Genomic DNA, 13,208 nt, shown 5'->3' with positions numbered 1-13,208 from the left:
GGACTAATCAGATGGTGGGAATTGAACTCAAAACCTTCTGGTCATGAGTCCAACACCTTAACCACTGAGCCACCACAGCACCCTTGGGTAGGGATCTCATTGGTTTTCAAGTTATGACTCCAGGGGTAGGATCCAAGGAGTAAGGTAGACCTTGGAATCCATGTGTACTGCACATATTGACCTGGCTTGCAATGCTGAGTAAGTTTTAAACCCGGGGGGGGGGGGGGGGGGGGTAGGCTTTAAATATTCTCTAAGTTATGAATTATGGCCTAGTCCCCAGGTTGGGGCGACATCTAGGAGACTTGTCCATTTCATGCAGATAAAGTGATCTTATACATGTATATAGTACATGGTTTTGGAAATAAGACAGCTGATACCAATATGAATAGACAGTGTAGCAAATGTGTCATCCAAATGTTTCTTTACAGTTTCAATATATGTGTGAATTTTCATTCACAAGCTGTTAACCACACAAGTGAGCAATATCTGGCCAGCTTGGGCCTCTTGTGTCTTATGGTCAATAGGCCAGTAGACACCTTATTCTTCAAACCAAAATAACTCATGCCTAAATGTACAACATAGAATATCTTAATAAGATAATTCCTGAAAATTTGCCAGTTTCAGGTTTTTTGATCAGATATTTATCTAACTTTGGATATGTGCATTTTTTAAAAAAATTTTTGTTTGGTTGCAATTCAGGTTCTACAACATGTGGGGCATCATTCAAGTTCCCTTGAAAGTGAAAGATGTCAACAAGCTGGTAAGAAATAATACATAATTAGCCTCTTATGGGATAGGGGCAATCAGTACAATTATCTAATTGTATTCATGGAAAAATACAGAATGGGTGGGCATAATTTTAATTGTATTCATGGAAAAATACTGAATGGGTGGGCATAGTTTTAATTGTATTCATGGAAAAATACTGAATGGGTGGGCATAGTTTTAATTGTATTCATGGAAAAATACAGAATGGGTGGGCATAATGTTAATTGTTTTCATAGAAAAATACAGAATGGGTGGTCAGAGTTTTAATTGTATGCATGGACAAATACTGATGGGTGGGCATTTTTTTAATTGTATTCATAGAATAATACTGAATGGGTGGTCACAAGTTTGAAATATATTATTGGAAAAATCCTGAATGGGGGCATATTTTTAATTGTATTCATAGAAAAGTATAGAATCGTTGGGTATATTTTTAATTGTATTTATAGAAAAATACAGAATGGTTGGGCATATTTTAAAGAAAATCACACTTCTTTTGTTGTTTATGCATTTCCATATGCATGTTATTATGTCATTTCTACATCATAACATCATAAAGTACCTGTCATGGACTTATTTAGCTATAGACAGTTAGGCGCACTACATTATTTCGTACAAGAGAAAAATTTATTGGTAATGAATGGAATGGGAAAAAATGAATATTGTGGTAAACAGAATAACACTTGCAACTTACTCAGCAATTTGTGTAATGAACAGAGGAATACTGTTAAGCTAATTTGAGAGCTGATGGACTGGTATGGGAATTAGAGTTTTGGAAAGGATTCTTGCCTGGAGGATATCAAAACATTCTCAGACTTAGACTTAAAGCAAAATTCTGTCATCTGATTGGCTGATCTCCAAGGATTGACCAGTCAGATATCAGGATCATAAGTTGAGTCAGATTTTGAGTACAGCAGGAAGTCTGGATGACAAGGAGAGTTCCATTTTATTTCACAGATCACATAAAACAGTATCATTGCTCCTGTTTGCAAATTCCCCCTTTCAGTATTTCCATGTAATTTTCACATTCCATCTTTGTTCTTATTCATTTTCTAATTCATCAGCTCATTTCAAAAGCCTGAAAACAATACAAGATTAATTTACTTTGTATCAAAATTCTTCTAAATACCATATTTACATTATGATTTTGTGTAAGTATTAGATCATTGCTACATTATAATGTTTCCTGCCAGTATTATATCCTTGCCATAATGTTTCCTGTCAGTATTATGCCATCGTCACAGTGCTTTCCTGTCAGTATTATACCATTGTCACAGTGCTTTCCTGTCAGTATTATACCATTATCACAGTGCTTTCCTGTCAGTATTATACCATTGTCACAGTGCTTTCCTGTCAGTATTATATCATTGCCATAATGTTTCCTGTGAGTATTATATCGTCATCATAGTGCTTTCCTGTTAATATTATACCACTGTCACAGTGCTTTCCTGTCAGTATTATACCATTGCCACAGTGCTTTCCTGTCAGTATTATATCATTGCCATAATGTTTCCTGTGAGTATTATATTGTCATCATAGTGCTTTCCTGTCAGTATTATACCATTGTCACAGTGCTTTCCTTTCAGTATTATACCATTGTCACAGTGCTTTCCTGTCAGTATTATATCATTGCCATAATGTTTCCTGTCAGTATTATATCATCATCATAGTGCTTTCCTGTCAGTATTATACCATTGTCACAGTGCTTTCCTGTCAGTATTATATCATCATCATAGTGCTTTCCTGTCAGTATTATACCACTGCCATAATCCTTATTTTTCTATTTTTCAGTTTGCATTAGCTGTAATCTTGTATTTGAATTAAGTTCAACAAAGAAAAGATACTTAATGTTGCTGAGAGAAAGAGAGAAAGAAAGAAAGAGAGAGAGAGAGAGACAAACAGACAGAGACAGAGATTAGAAAATGATCAGTGCCATTTTATTGATATCTGAACCATATATATATATATATTACCTTTTATGTTATCATTGAGTCTTTGAGAACTTTTATTTCCAATACACAATGCTTGTGAGAAAGGTATGTAATGCCACACTTTGTACAAATACAAATAATAATAATAATAATAATAATAATAATAATAATAATAATAATAATAATAATAAAAAATATGTGAAATCATTTGTAAAAAATAAAAACTTACATATTTATACAAATTACATTAAAGGCAAAAATACATTTCTTGTGGCATACTGCTGTGTAAATTAAATATAAAAGAAAAAATTCATTTCAGTCTGTCAGAATGGAAGGGAAAAAAATCATAGAATGTTGTGGTGATCTCAGTTGTGGACTTTTATGTGTTAAGTTCTATTTTAGTAATAAAATCTTTCTCAAATAATACATGCAATACAGAGTAATAAGACTGACCAATGTTGTGTACACCCTAGCAAGAAAGATAACTCATGCCCAAAAATGCTGAATTGATATAAAAAACAGGATATAATGATGAAATGGCTTGAAACCAAGTTGGTGATTGTAATGAGAATTGACTGTGAATACCATTGGCAAAATGAACCAAATTTGCCTTCACTGCCGATTTCTTCAATAAATATAATTTTCATTGAATGTTTCATACCAGTTTGAGTGTAAACTTCATCAGTTGGATATTATGCTACTTTTACATTTCTGCTTCATAGCAGAAAACAGTACATTGTGTGTATGTAAGCAAAGGGAGATAACTCAGTACTCAACCGCAAATGACAGTTGATTACAATATTTTGCTCTGACGTTTCTCTGGATTGCCAATGAAATAACAGTTATTTTATTTGTATCACCTAGTCATTATCTATCTATACCAGGGTTTGGGAAAACATTCCAGTTGTAGATTTTTAATTGTTATAATAATTATTATCATAATTGTATTTTATATGCATGTTTCTTGAAGTACAAAATCAGCACAAAGAAAATAATTTTGAAATTTGTATATTTTAATAACTGTTATTATCACAATTGTTATTTTAGCAAAAGAGAAATATTGACTTTATATGATGGAAAAGAGTTCTGTACAAAACACATGTACCTAGGTTTACATTTGGTTTATCAACTTAATACTTTCTCAGATCATCTCTTTTCCAGTTATTGTATACTAGTTTGACTTACTCTTATTTCACTGCTTTTTACAGAGAACTATTTGCATGCAACTTAAATATAGAGCTTACAGGAAAATTACAATTAGCGACTGGGATTTTTCTTTAAAGACCCTTAAAATATTTCCCAAGTCGTTAGTTGCATTATTTAGTTACAACGTAATGTATGTACTCGTTTATAAGTCAAGTCCAACTGCAAACTGCATAGTCTTAGATCTGGGTCTATGCAGTTTGTTAGGAGAAATCAGTAAAATAAAAAACATAGACCCTGATCTGCTGGCACATTGTATGATTGCAGATCAGGGTCTGTGTTGTTAGCAGTTGGACTGGACTTATAAGCAAGTATATATAGTATCTCTCATTTGTGCCTATTACACTGAATTTAACACAGATCTAAATACAGTTGTCAGTGAACTAAAAATGCACATAACAGAAAACATTTAACAGTCAGTTATTCCACTTGATTCCATTTTTAATTAATGCATGAAATAACAGTTGGATTGATTATACCTTTAATAGATCCAAAAGGTTAGTTTGTCTTATATATATATATATATATATATATATATATATATATATATAGATAGATAGATAGATAGATAGATAGATAGATAGATAGATAGATAGATAGATAGATAGATAGATAGATAGATAGATAGATAGATAGATAGATAGATAGATAGATAGATAGATAGATAGATAGATAGATAGATAGATAGATAGATAGTTAACTTTCACCAAAACTGTTAAATCTTTGGGATTTCAGTAAAGTACAGATTATCATATATACTTGTGTAAAAGTCAGTTCCAACTACAGATTGCACAGGCACAGATCTGCTATCGCATTATGCACCAGCAGATCTGGGTTTAGGCAGTTAAAAGTATTCAGTAGAACAATCATCTTGTCTGCTGGCACATTAAGTGATCGCAGATCAGTTTGGAATAAAAAATATGATATAAATTTCTCTTTCCACAGAGGTTGTTGTTTAGTGAGATGTCCATCAATCAGTGTCAGACAGGAATAGATGATCACTCAGACATCCCAACAGAACTGTTTGACAATGATAGGATGAAACTTGGAAGAAAAGGTGAACAAGATATACTTCATGTCATGCTTCCCCAAATCTAGTTGTCAACAATAATATGAATCCATTGTCGCTGTATGCATATTTCTGTCAGTAGTAATATGTATCCATTGACCCTGTATGCATATTTCTGTCATTAGTAATATATATCCATTGTCGCTGTATGCATATTCCTGTCAGTAGTAATATGTATCCATTGACCCTGTATGCATATTTCTGTCATTAGTAATATATATCCATTGTCGCTGTATGCATATTCCTGTCAGTAGTAATATGTATCCATTGTCCCTGTATGCATATTTCTGTCAGTAGCAATAATTATCCTGTTTCCCTGTATGCATATTTCTGTCAGTAGTATAATGTATCCATTGTCCTTGTATGCATATTTATGTCAGTAGTGATAGTTATCCTTTTTCCCTGTATGCATTTTTCTGTCAGTAGTGATATTCATCCTTTTTGCTGTCAATAGGGATGTTTTTTCCATTGCCTTTTTATGTATATAGCTGTGAATAAGGATAATTATCTTTTGTCCTTGCATGCAATTGCTGTCATTAGGGACATTTTGCCTTTGTACTTGTATGCATATTGCTGTCAGTAGTGATATTTTGCCTTTGTACTTGTATGCATATTGCTGTCAGTAGTTATATTTACACTTTCTATGCATTTTGCTGATATTTAGTTGTATACCAGATGAAGAAAAAAATCTCTCAAGTGTCTTATTGATGATATTTGAAACAATTTTTGTCTGCTAATTGCTTTCAGGAAGGGATGATTACATGTTGCAGGCATGAAGGTGCAAATACCCAAGCCCAACCTTCCATTCTTTATTCTGTTTGTGTGTTTTATTGTTGATTAAATTTCTAGATTATTTATTATATTGATTTTACTATGCCTCTGTATGAAAATGTATCAATAGTTGTCAAATATGGAAAATTTATTTTACTTATCTTCGTCTAAATGTAGATCCATTTTCAGTGTTGATCTAGTCAGTCGGATTGCAATTACACAGATGTCATCAGTTGATTTCCTAGTTCTTCCCCAAGTGTTTTACCCCTTATCTCAATACAGATGGTGGGTCAACAGTGTTGATCAGACACTGCCTGTCTCTGTTGGTTGCCAGTTCTTTTCTAAATGTATCAGCTAGATACAACTGGAGACACTTTTTTGCAACCTTGCTTAGTGTCTGTACTGATGTATCCATGCTCTTCCTCTTATTCCTAGTGCACTGAGCATCCTTTAGGTCGACTCTCCAGGAAACCCCTGCATCCTACTTTCACCAGAAGAGTCAGGCCTTCCACTCTTTCACTGTACAGCTCTATACCAGTTCCTGGTACTTTTCCGCCTTCCTTTCATTTGCCTCCTCTGTTCGTTCTTCTCATGATACAGTCAGCAACTAATCCCAAGCCAACTTTATGAAAGAATCAAACAATCTGGAAAAACGAAGTGTAAAAGCTTTTAATTAAGGCCTTCTGCTTGCCTTTAAATATTTTGGAACAAAAGACGTGTTAAAACAAAGAAGAATTTGTCAAAATAGTTGGACAAGTTTTTTTTGTCACTGCAAAGAATTATTTTCACATAATACGGGAACACTTGCTGCAGCCATGCTGTTTCATATTTTGGGAAATCACTAAAAAAATTAGATTCATTGGTGCCGCTGGTAGATAGGTGAAATGAAAATAAGGTTCAGATCATTTGTTGAATATTGGCAGTTCAAAATGAGAGAATTGAGTTTCACAAGTCTTGATTAATGATGCACTTGCAGATCTGGGTCTATGCAGTTTGTTAGGAGTATTCTGTAGAACAAACAGCAAAGACCCCCAATCTATCAGCTCAATTTGCGATGGCAGATCAGGGTCCATGATGGTTTCAGTTGGACACAACTTATAAGTTAGTATATGATGTATTTTATTGGATTCATAACTTTAAAAAAAATAGAATAGATTAATAAAATTTGTGGATTTCAAAAGACAGTTTAATAAAGCTGAATGTAAACTGTAAAGACTGGAACATGTCAGTCTTAGATGATATTTAGTGTCGTATGAACCTAAGAGGGCAAAATCCTAGCATAATACCATGCCATGAATTTTATATGTTGCACTTTTGCATAATGCCATGTCATGAATTTTATATGTTGCACTTTTGCATAATGCCATGTCATGAATTTTATATGTTGCACGTTTGCATAATGCCATGTCATGAATTTTATATGTTGCCATGTCATGAATTTTATTTTTCTACTTTGTAATATATCACCATGCTTCATAACCCAGCACAGTCATGGAACAATGCAAAATCCATACATTTGTGTGGTGAAAAGAATTTCAGACTTGTCTTCTTCAGAGAAAACAGAGAATTCTTTCATTTACTATGTAATTTTTAGATGGTACACTTTTTAATATTTTGTGCCATGTCTTACTGTATGACATCTTAGCTTACTGGTAACTTCAGTAGTTTTTACATGATGTTACACAAATGTGCCCAATATTTAGTGTCACACAAGTGTGCCCAATATTTAGTATTTAGTGTTATGCAAGTGCAACTAGTATTTTGTGTTACACAAATGTCCCAATATTTAGTGTTACAAAAGTGCAACCAATATTTTGTGTTACACGTGTGTGACCAATATTTAGTGTTACACAAGGTTGCCCAGTATTTAGTATTTAGTGTTATGCAAGTGCAACTAATATTTCATGTTACACAAGTGTGCCCAATATTTAGTGTTACAAAAGTGCAACCAATATGTTGTGTTACATGTGTGTGACCAATATTTAGTGTTACACATGTCTGACCAATATTTAGTATTACACAAATGTGACCATTAGATGGTGGCCAGAAATGTAATCCTATTTATGACATGGTATTTAGAACATTTTAGTTATGATGAGTTGTTCATTTATGTTGTCAGCTTCATGCACATAAAAACAAATTACTTGGTTGCATTACTTTTGCATGGAAATTACTGACAGATTTGTAAAGACAGCATTGCAGATGGGCATTATTTTGTGGAGTGGAGATAATTTGAAACCTTGATAATATTTCATTGCTTAGTTTACTTAGAAAAGAAACAGGAAAGCAGCTCTTAAATGATTAATGTTGCAGTGAATAGGACCATTTATTGCAGTTGTTAGATGGAGATGTGAAGATTTATCCACCCAAGACAAGTCAGGTTCCAATAAAGGTGAATAGGACTTGTTGCAGGTGAACAAATGTTCATGTCTCTGCAAAACAAGGAAATAGATTGTTTATTATAACAAATTATGCAAGGCAGGGAAACACAATCATATGAGACACAATTGCCTGAGGCATGATTGTATGGTAGACACAATCATATGAGTGAGACACAATTGCCTGAGGCATGATAGCATGGTAGACAAAATCATGTGAGTGAGACACAATTGCATGAGGCATGATTGCATAATAGACACAATCATGTGAGGGAGACATGGTGATTTGTTCCTGGATATGTGACATTATATGCACCAACTATAGGTTACTGCATTTGCATGGGAAAATACGAATGGATTTTATCAAATAGATATATTGCAAGACCTTGGGAGTGCAGTATATTCATCCAACAAAACGAGTTCATATTTTTCCATACAAGTGCAGTAAACTTTTTAGTATATGTTCATTTTCTTATTCTACCTAAGGCTTTTTTATATAAACAAAAATACACTACAAGAAACAAAGTAACTGAATTTATGCTGTTTTTTTAAACAAAATGCACAGGTACAGATTCATTCAACAATATTAATGCACACACAACTCCGCCCAGCTAAATTTGAACTTAGTCACATGGTCAACATCACTTTTGAAACAAATTGTCATTTTGTCATTTTGGTCTGCTTAAAATTGAAATTTAGAGACATACTGTGAATGAATGCACATTGCAACAACTTTTCCATTTTGGTCTGGAATGAATAGATTTGGAATTTTTGTCGATTCTGCTAAATTTCGCAATTATGGACTAGATTTATCTGTGTAAATTCTACATGAAGTAACTTATGATTTGTGCAGCAAGGTAGTAGCATGTTGACTTATCTGCATGTGTGTTTCTGTTCTGTCATTGTATATTTGGAATCGTAATGTGGGAAAAATATGAACTCTTTCAATTGTAGTTATCAAGAAGATGCTGTAGAATATAATGTTCATTTCATTTTGAGTTCAGTAAGGAGGATGTTATTGCACTTGGAATGTAGTTGAAATTACTGTGCAATTTTAAAATGTGTAGGCCCTAATCAGGCTTTGGAACCCATGACACATAGCTCATGTAATTCGGTTTTGTAGAACTAAGTACATTTTGAAGATATTCAGGATGTAAACTAAGTATATTTTTGGCCGTTCTTATTACCAGCTAAAGAAGACACTTTCATGCCTTGTCACTTACATGCTATTTGTTAGGACCACAGCAATTTTATTACCTGTCTGGCATCTATCGTTAGCCTATATCTGAAACATTGTGTCAAAAAAATTAACACGGAATATTGCAAAGAAGCTGGTATATAGCAGTCTACGAAACAGCTGCTTTAGTTCATTCAGAAACAAATTTAATGAACCAAAACATAAAGCATCCACTACATGAGTGTACATGATTTGTTTACAAAGTAGCTCCTTATACCTTATGTTACTACTGGGCACACATGTCATGCTCATGAGTGCAATATGAACGTGTGCAATATTGTAAAATATTGCACGATTCTGACAATGTAAAGTTAATGGAGACATAAATCACTGTTACATGTTCATTTTTTCCCCCATTAATTTTACATTGTCAGAATTGTGCAGTATTACCCGATACTGAACCCATGCGCCAATACACATATAGCATTCACATGCATAAAGGTACTACTTTCTATTGTAAACAAACACTGGACACAGACTCCAGCACTTTTGATATGTAAACAAATCATGTACACTCGCATAAGAGGCGCTTTATGTTGTGGTTGTTTAAATTTGTTTCTTAATGAACTAAAACAGATGTTTCATGGACTGCCACATACCAGCTGCTTTGGCACATTCTGTGTTGATACACTGTTTCGGATTTAGGCTAGCTACAGTATACAACAGATGCAAGAAAATGTCCTTACAAATAACATACAAGTGACAAGTCATATACTGTCTTCTTTAGCTGGTGATAAGAATGGCAAAAAATATACTTACAGTTTTACATCCTGGATTTCCTCAAAATGTACTTTCTTAGTTCTGCAAATCCAAATTACATGAGCCATGTCAAAGATTCTCAATCTTGATTACACATTTTGAAATTGTACTGTAATTTCGATGACAAGTGCAATTACATCATCCTTACTGCACACAAAATGAAAAAGCATTAAATTCCATAGCGTCTTTTTGATAATTGCGGTTCAAAGACTTCATATTTTTCCCACATAATGATTTCAGACATTCAGTGACAGAAACAGAAACACATTTGCAGATGTAAACACGCTTCTCCCTAGCTTCTTCAATCTGATGTATTTCATGTGGAGTTGTCACATACAAATCCAGTCGATAATCACGAAATTTCATAGAATTGACAAAAATACCAAAATCTATTCATTCCAGATTAAATGGAAAAATTGTTGCAATGCACATTCATTCGCAATATGACTCCAAATTTCAATTTTAACTAGACATGCCATTTTCTTTCAAAAGTCGAGCACGTGACTAAGTTCAAATTTATCTGGGTGGAGTTATGTGTGCTGTAATAATGTTGTTGTTGTGTAATGATGAATATGCGCTTGTGTATTTAGTTTTGAATGCGGCATACATTCATTTACGTTGTTTATTGTAGTGTATTTTGTTTATATAATTAAGCCTTATGTAGAATTAAAAAAATGAGCATATAATAAAAAGGTTACTGCATTTGTATGGGAAAATATGAACTCATTTTGTTGGATGGATATACTGCACTCTCAAGGTCGTGCAGTATTCCATTCAAAAAACTTGTTCATATTTTCCCATACAAATGCAGTAACCTATAATTATTATATGCTCATTTTTTTCTCCGTTAACTTCACATTATCAGAATCGTTCAATATTTTATGATATTGCACACCTTCATATTGCACCCACGCACAGGACATGTGTGCCCATTAGTGTATTAGGAACTACTTTGTAAACAAATCATGTACATTCACATAGTAGGCACAATATGTTTTGGTTGATTAAATTTGTTTCTGAATGAACTAAAGCAGATGTTTCATGGACTACAACATACCAACTGTTTCGCTACATTCCACATTAACTTTTTGATACATTGTTTCAGATTTTGCGATAGACACCAGATTTAAAAAAATTGCTTGGTACCTACAAATAACATGCAAGCTATAAAGGCATAAACTGTTTCCTTTAGCTGGTAATAAGAATGGCAAAAAAAAATACTTACAGTTTTACATCCAGAATTTCCTCAAAATGTACTTTCTTAGTTCTGCAAATCTGAATTACATGAGCCATGTCGTGAGTTCTCAAGCTTGATTACACATTTCGAAACTGTACTGCAATTTCGACTATATTCCAAGTGCAATTACATCTTCCTTATTGTACTCAAAATGAAATAAACATTAAATTCAATAGCGTCTCTTTGATAATTGCAATTGAAACACTGCATATTTTTCCCACATTGTGATTTTAAATAGTCAATGACAGAACAAACACATTTGCAGATGTAAACACGCTTCTCCCGCACCGCTTCAATCTGATGTATTTCATGTACAATTTGCACAGATGAATCCAGTCCAAAATCACAAACTTTTGTTGAATCGAAACAAAATACCAAAATCTATTCATTCTCGATCAATGGAAAAGTTGTTGCAATGCACATTCATTCACAATATGACTCCAAATTTCAATTTTACCTAGACACGCCATTTTCTTTCAGAAGTTATGTCGAGCACGCGACGAAGTTCAAATTTCTCTGGGCGTAGTTATGTGTGCATTAATAATGTTGTTGTGTAATGATAAATCTGCGCTTGTATGTTTAGTTTGGAATACGGCATACATTCATTTACATTATTTCTTGTAGTGTGTTTTGTTTATATAATTAAGCCTTAGGTAGAATAAGGAAATGAGCATATAATAAAAAGGTTACTGCATTTATATGGGAAAATATGAACTCATTTTGTCAGATGGATATACTACATTCTCAAAATCATGCAGTATTCCATCCAAAAAACTTGTTCATATTTTCCCATACAAATGCAGTAACCTATAAATACTGTTTTTTTTGAGGTGTAGTAAAAACAATGTCTAATTCAGGCCCAGCAAGGTGCAGCAGAAACATTACAAACCATTAGTCACATTTCACATTCAAAACACTATAAGGCAGTTCCTACTGCCATTTAGATGAAATATCGAAATTTTTTCCTGAATTTAGTGCTTCACCAGTAGATATGCCACTGTTTGATTCCATTTGGAGGAGTTAATTAATAAAACTTTAATCTTAACTTAAGTCTGGTATTTGTCAGTCTGATTAAATTAAAGTTTTGACTTGACTTTGATCAATTTAATACATAATTTTTAGAAGTCTTGGCAAAATCAAGGCCAAATTTGAAACTTGCATCATAATCTATGGGTGTCAACTTGTATCATATACTGTGAGTATCAACTTGTATCATATACACTGGGTATCATTGTATCATCTACTGTGGGTATCAACTTGTACCATATTGTGTTAGTATCAACTTGCATCATCAACTGTGGGTATCAACTTGAATCATATACTGTATCAACTTGTATCATATATTGTAGGTATTAACTTGTATGATATACTGTTGGTATCAGCTTGCATCATATACAGTGGTTATCAACTTGTATTATATACTATGAGTATCAACTTGTATCATAAACTGTTGGTATCAACTTGTATCATATACTGATATCAACTTGTATCATATACTGTGGGTATCAACTTGTATTTTATACTGTTGGTGACAACCTATATCTTATAATGTGGACACCATTGTATCATATACTGTGGGTATCAGCTTGTATCATCTACTGTATCAACTTGTGTCATATACTGTGGGAATCAATTTTCTTGGTTTTGCAAACAACGACATTGGCATTAGTACTTAAGTTCATAGATTTTGGAAGGTTTCTATTGTTTCCATAGAACAATGACTGTTCCTATAGTCTTTAAATTCATGGATTTTGGAAGGTTTCTATTGTTTCCATAGAACAATGACTGTTCCAATAGTCTTTAAATTCATGGATTTTGGAAGGGTTTTACTGTTTTTACAAAACTATCATAGTCT

General features: G+C 33.2%; 1 protein-coding gene across 1 annotated transcript in view; it reads left to right on the top strand.

Moving 5' to 3' along the window:
* Positions 1 to 13,208, top strand: part of LOC149798079 (TBC1 domain family member 19-like) — a 123,769-nt gene that overhangs the window by 42,256 nt on the left and 68,305 nt on the right. Inside the window, exons 7-8 of the mRNA XM_089963160.1 lie at positions 700 to 760; positions 4,848 to 4,959. Of these exons, the coding sequence (XP_089819286.1) occupies positions 700 to 760; positions 4,848 to 4,959 (173 nt within the window). The remainder of the gene's footprint in view (positions 1 to 699; positions 761 to 4,847; positions 4,960 to 13,208) is intronic.

Source organism: Sinohyriopsis cumingii, chromosome 6, assembly GCF_028554795.1.
Source record: "Sinohyriopsis cumingii isolate HCF-2022 chromosome 6, ASM2855479v2, whole genome shotgun sequence".
NCBI lineage: Eukaryota > Metazoa > Mollusca > Bivalvia > Unionida > Unionidae > Sinohyriopsis > Sinohyriopsis cumingii.
This window is presented reverse-complemented; position numbering and strand designations above follow the sequence as displayed.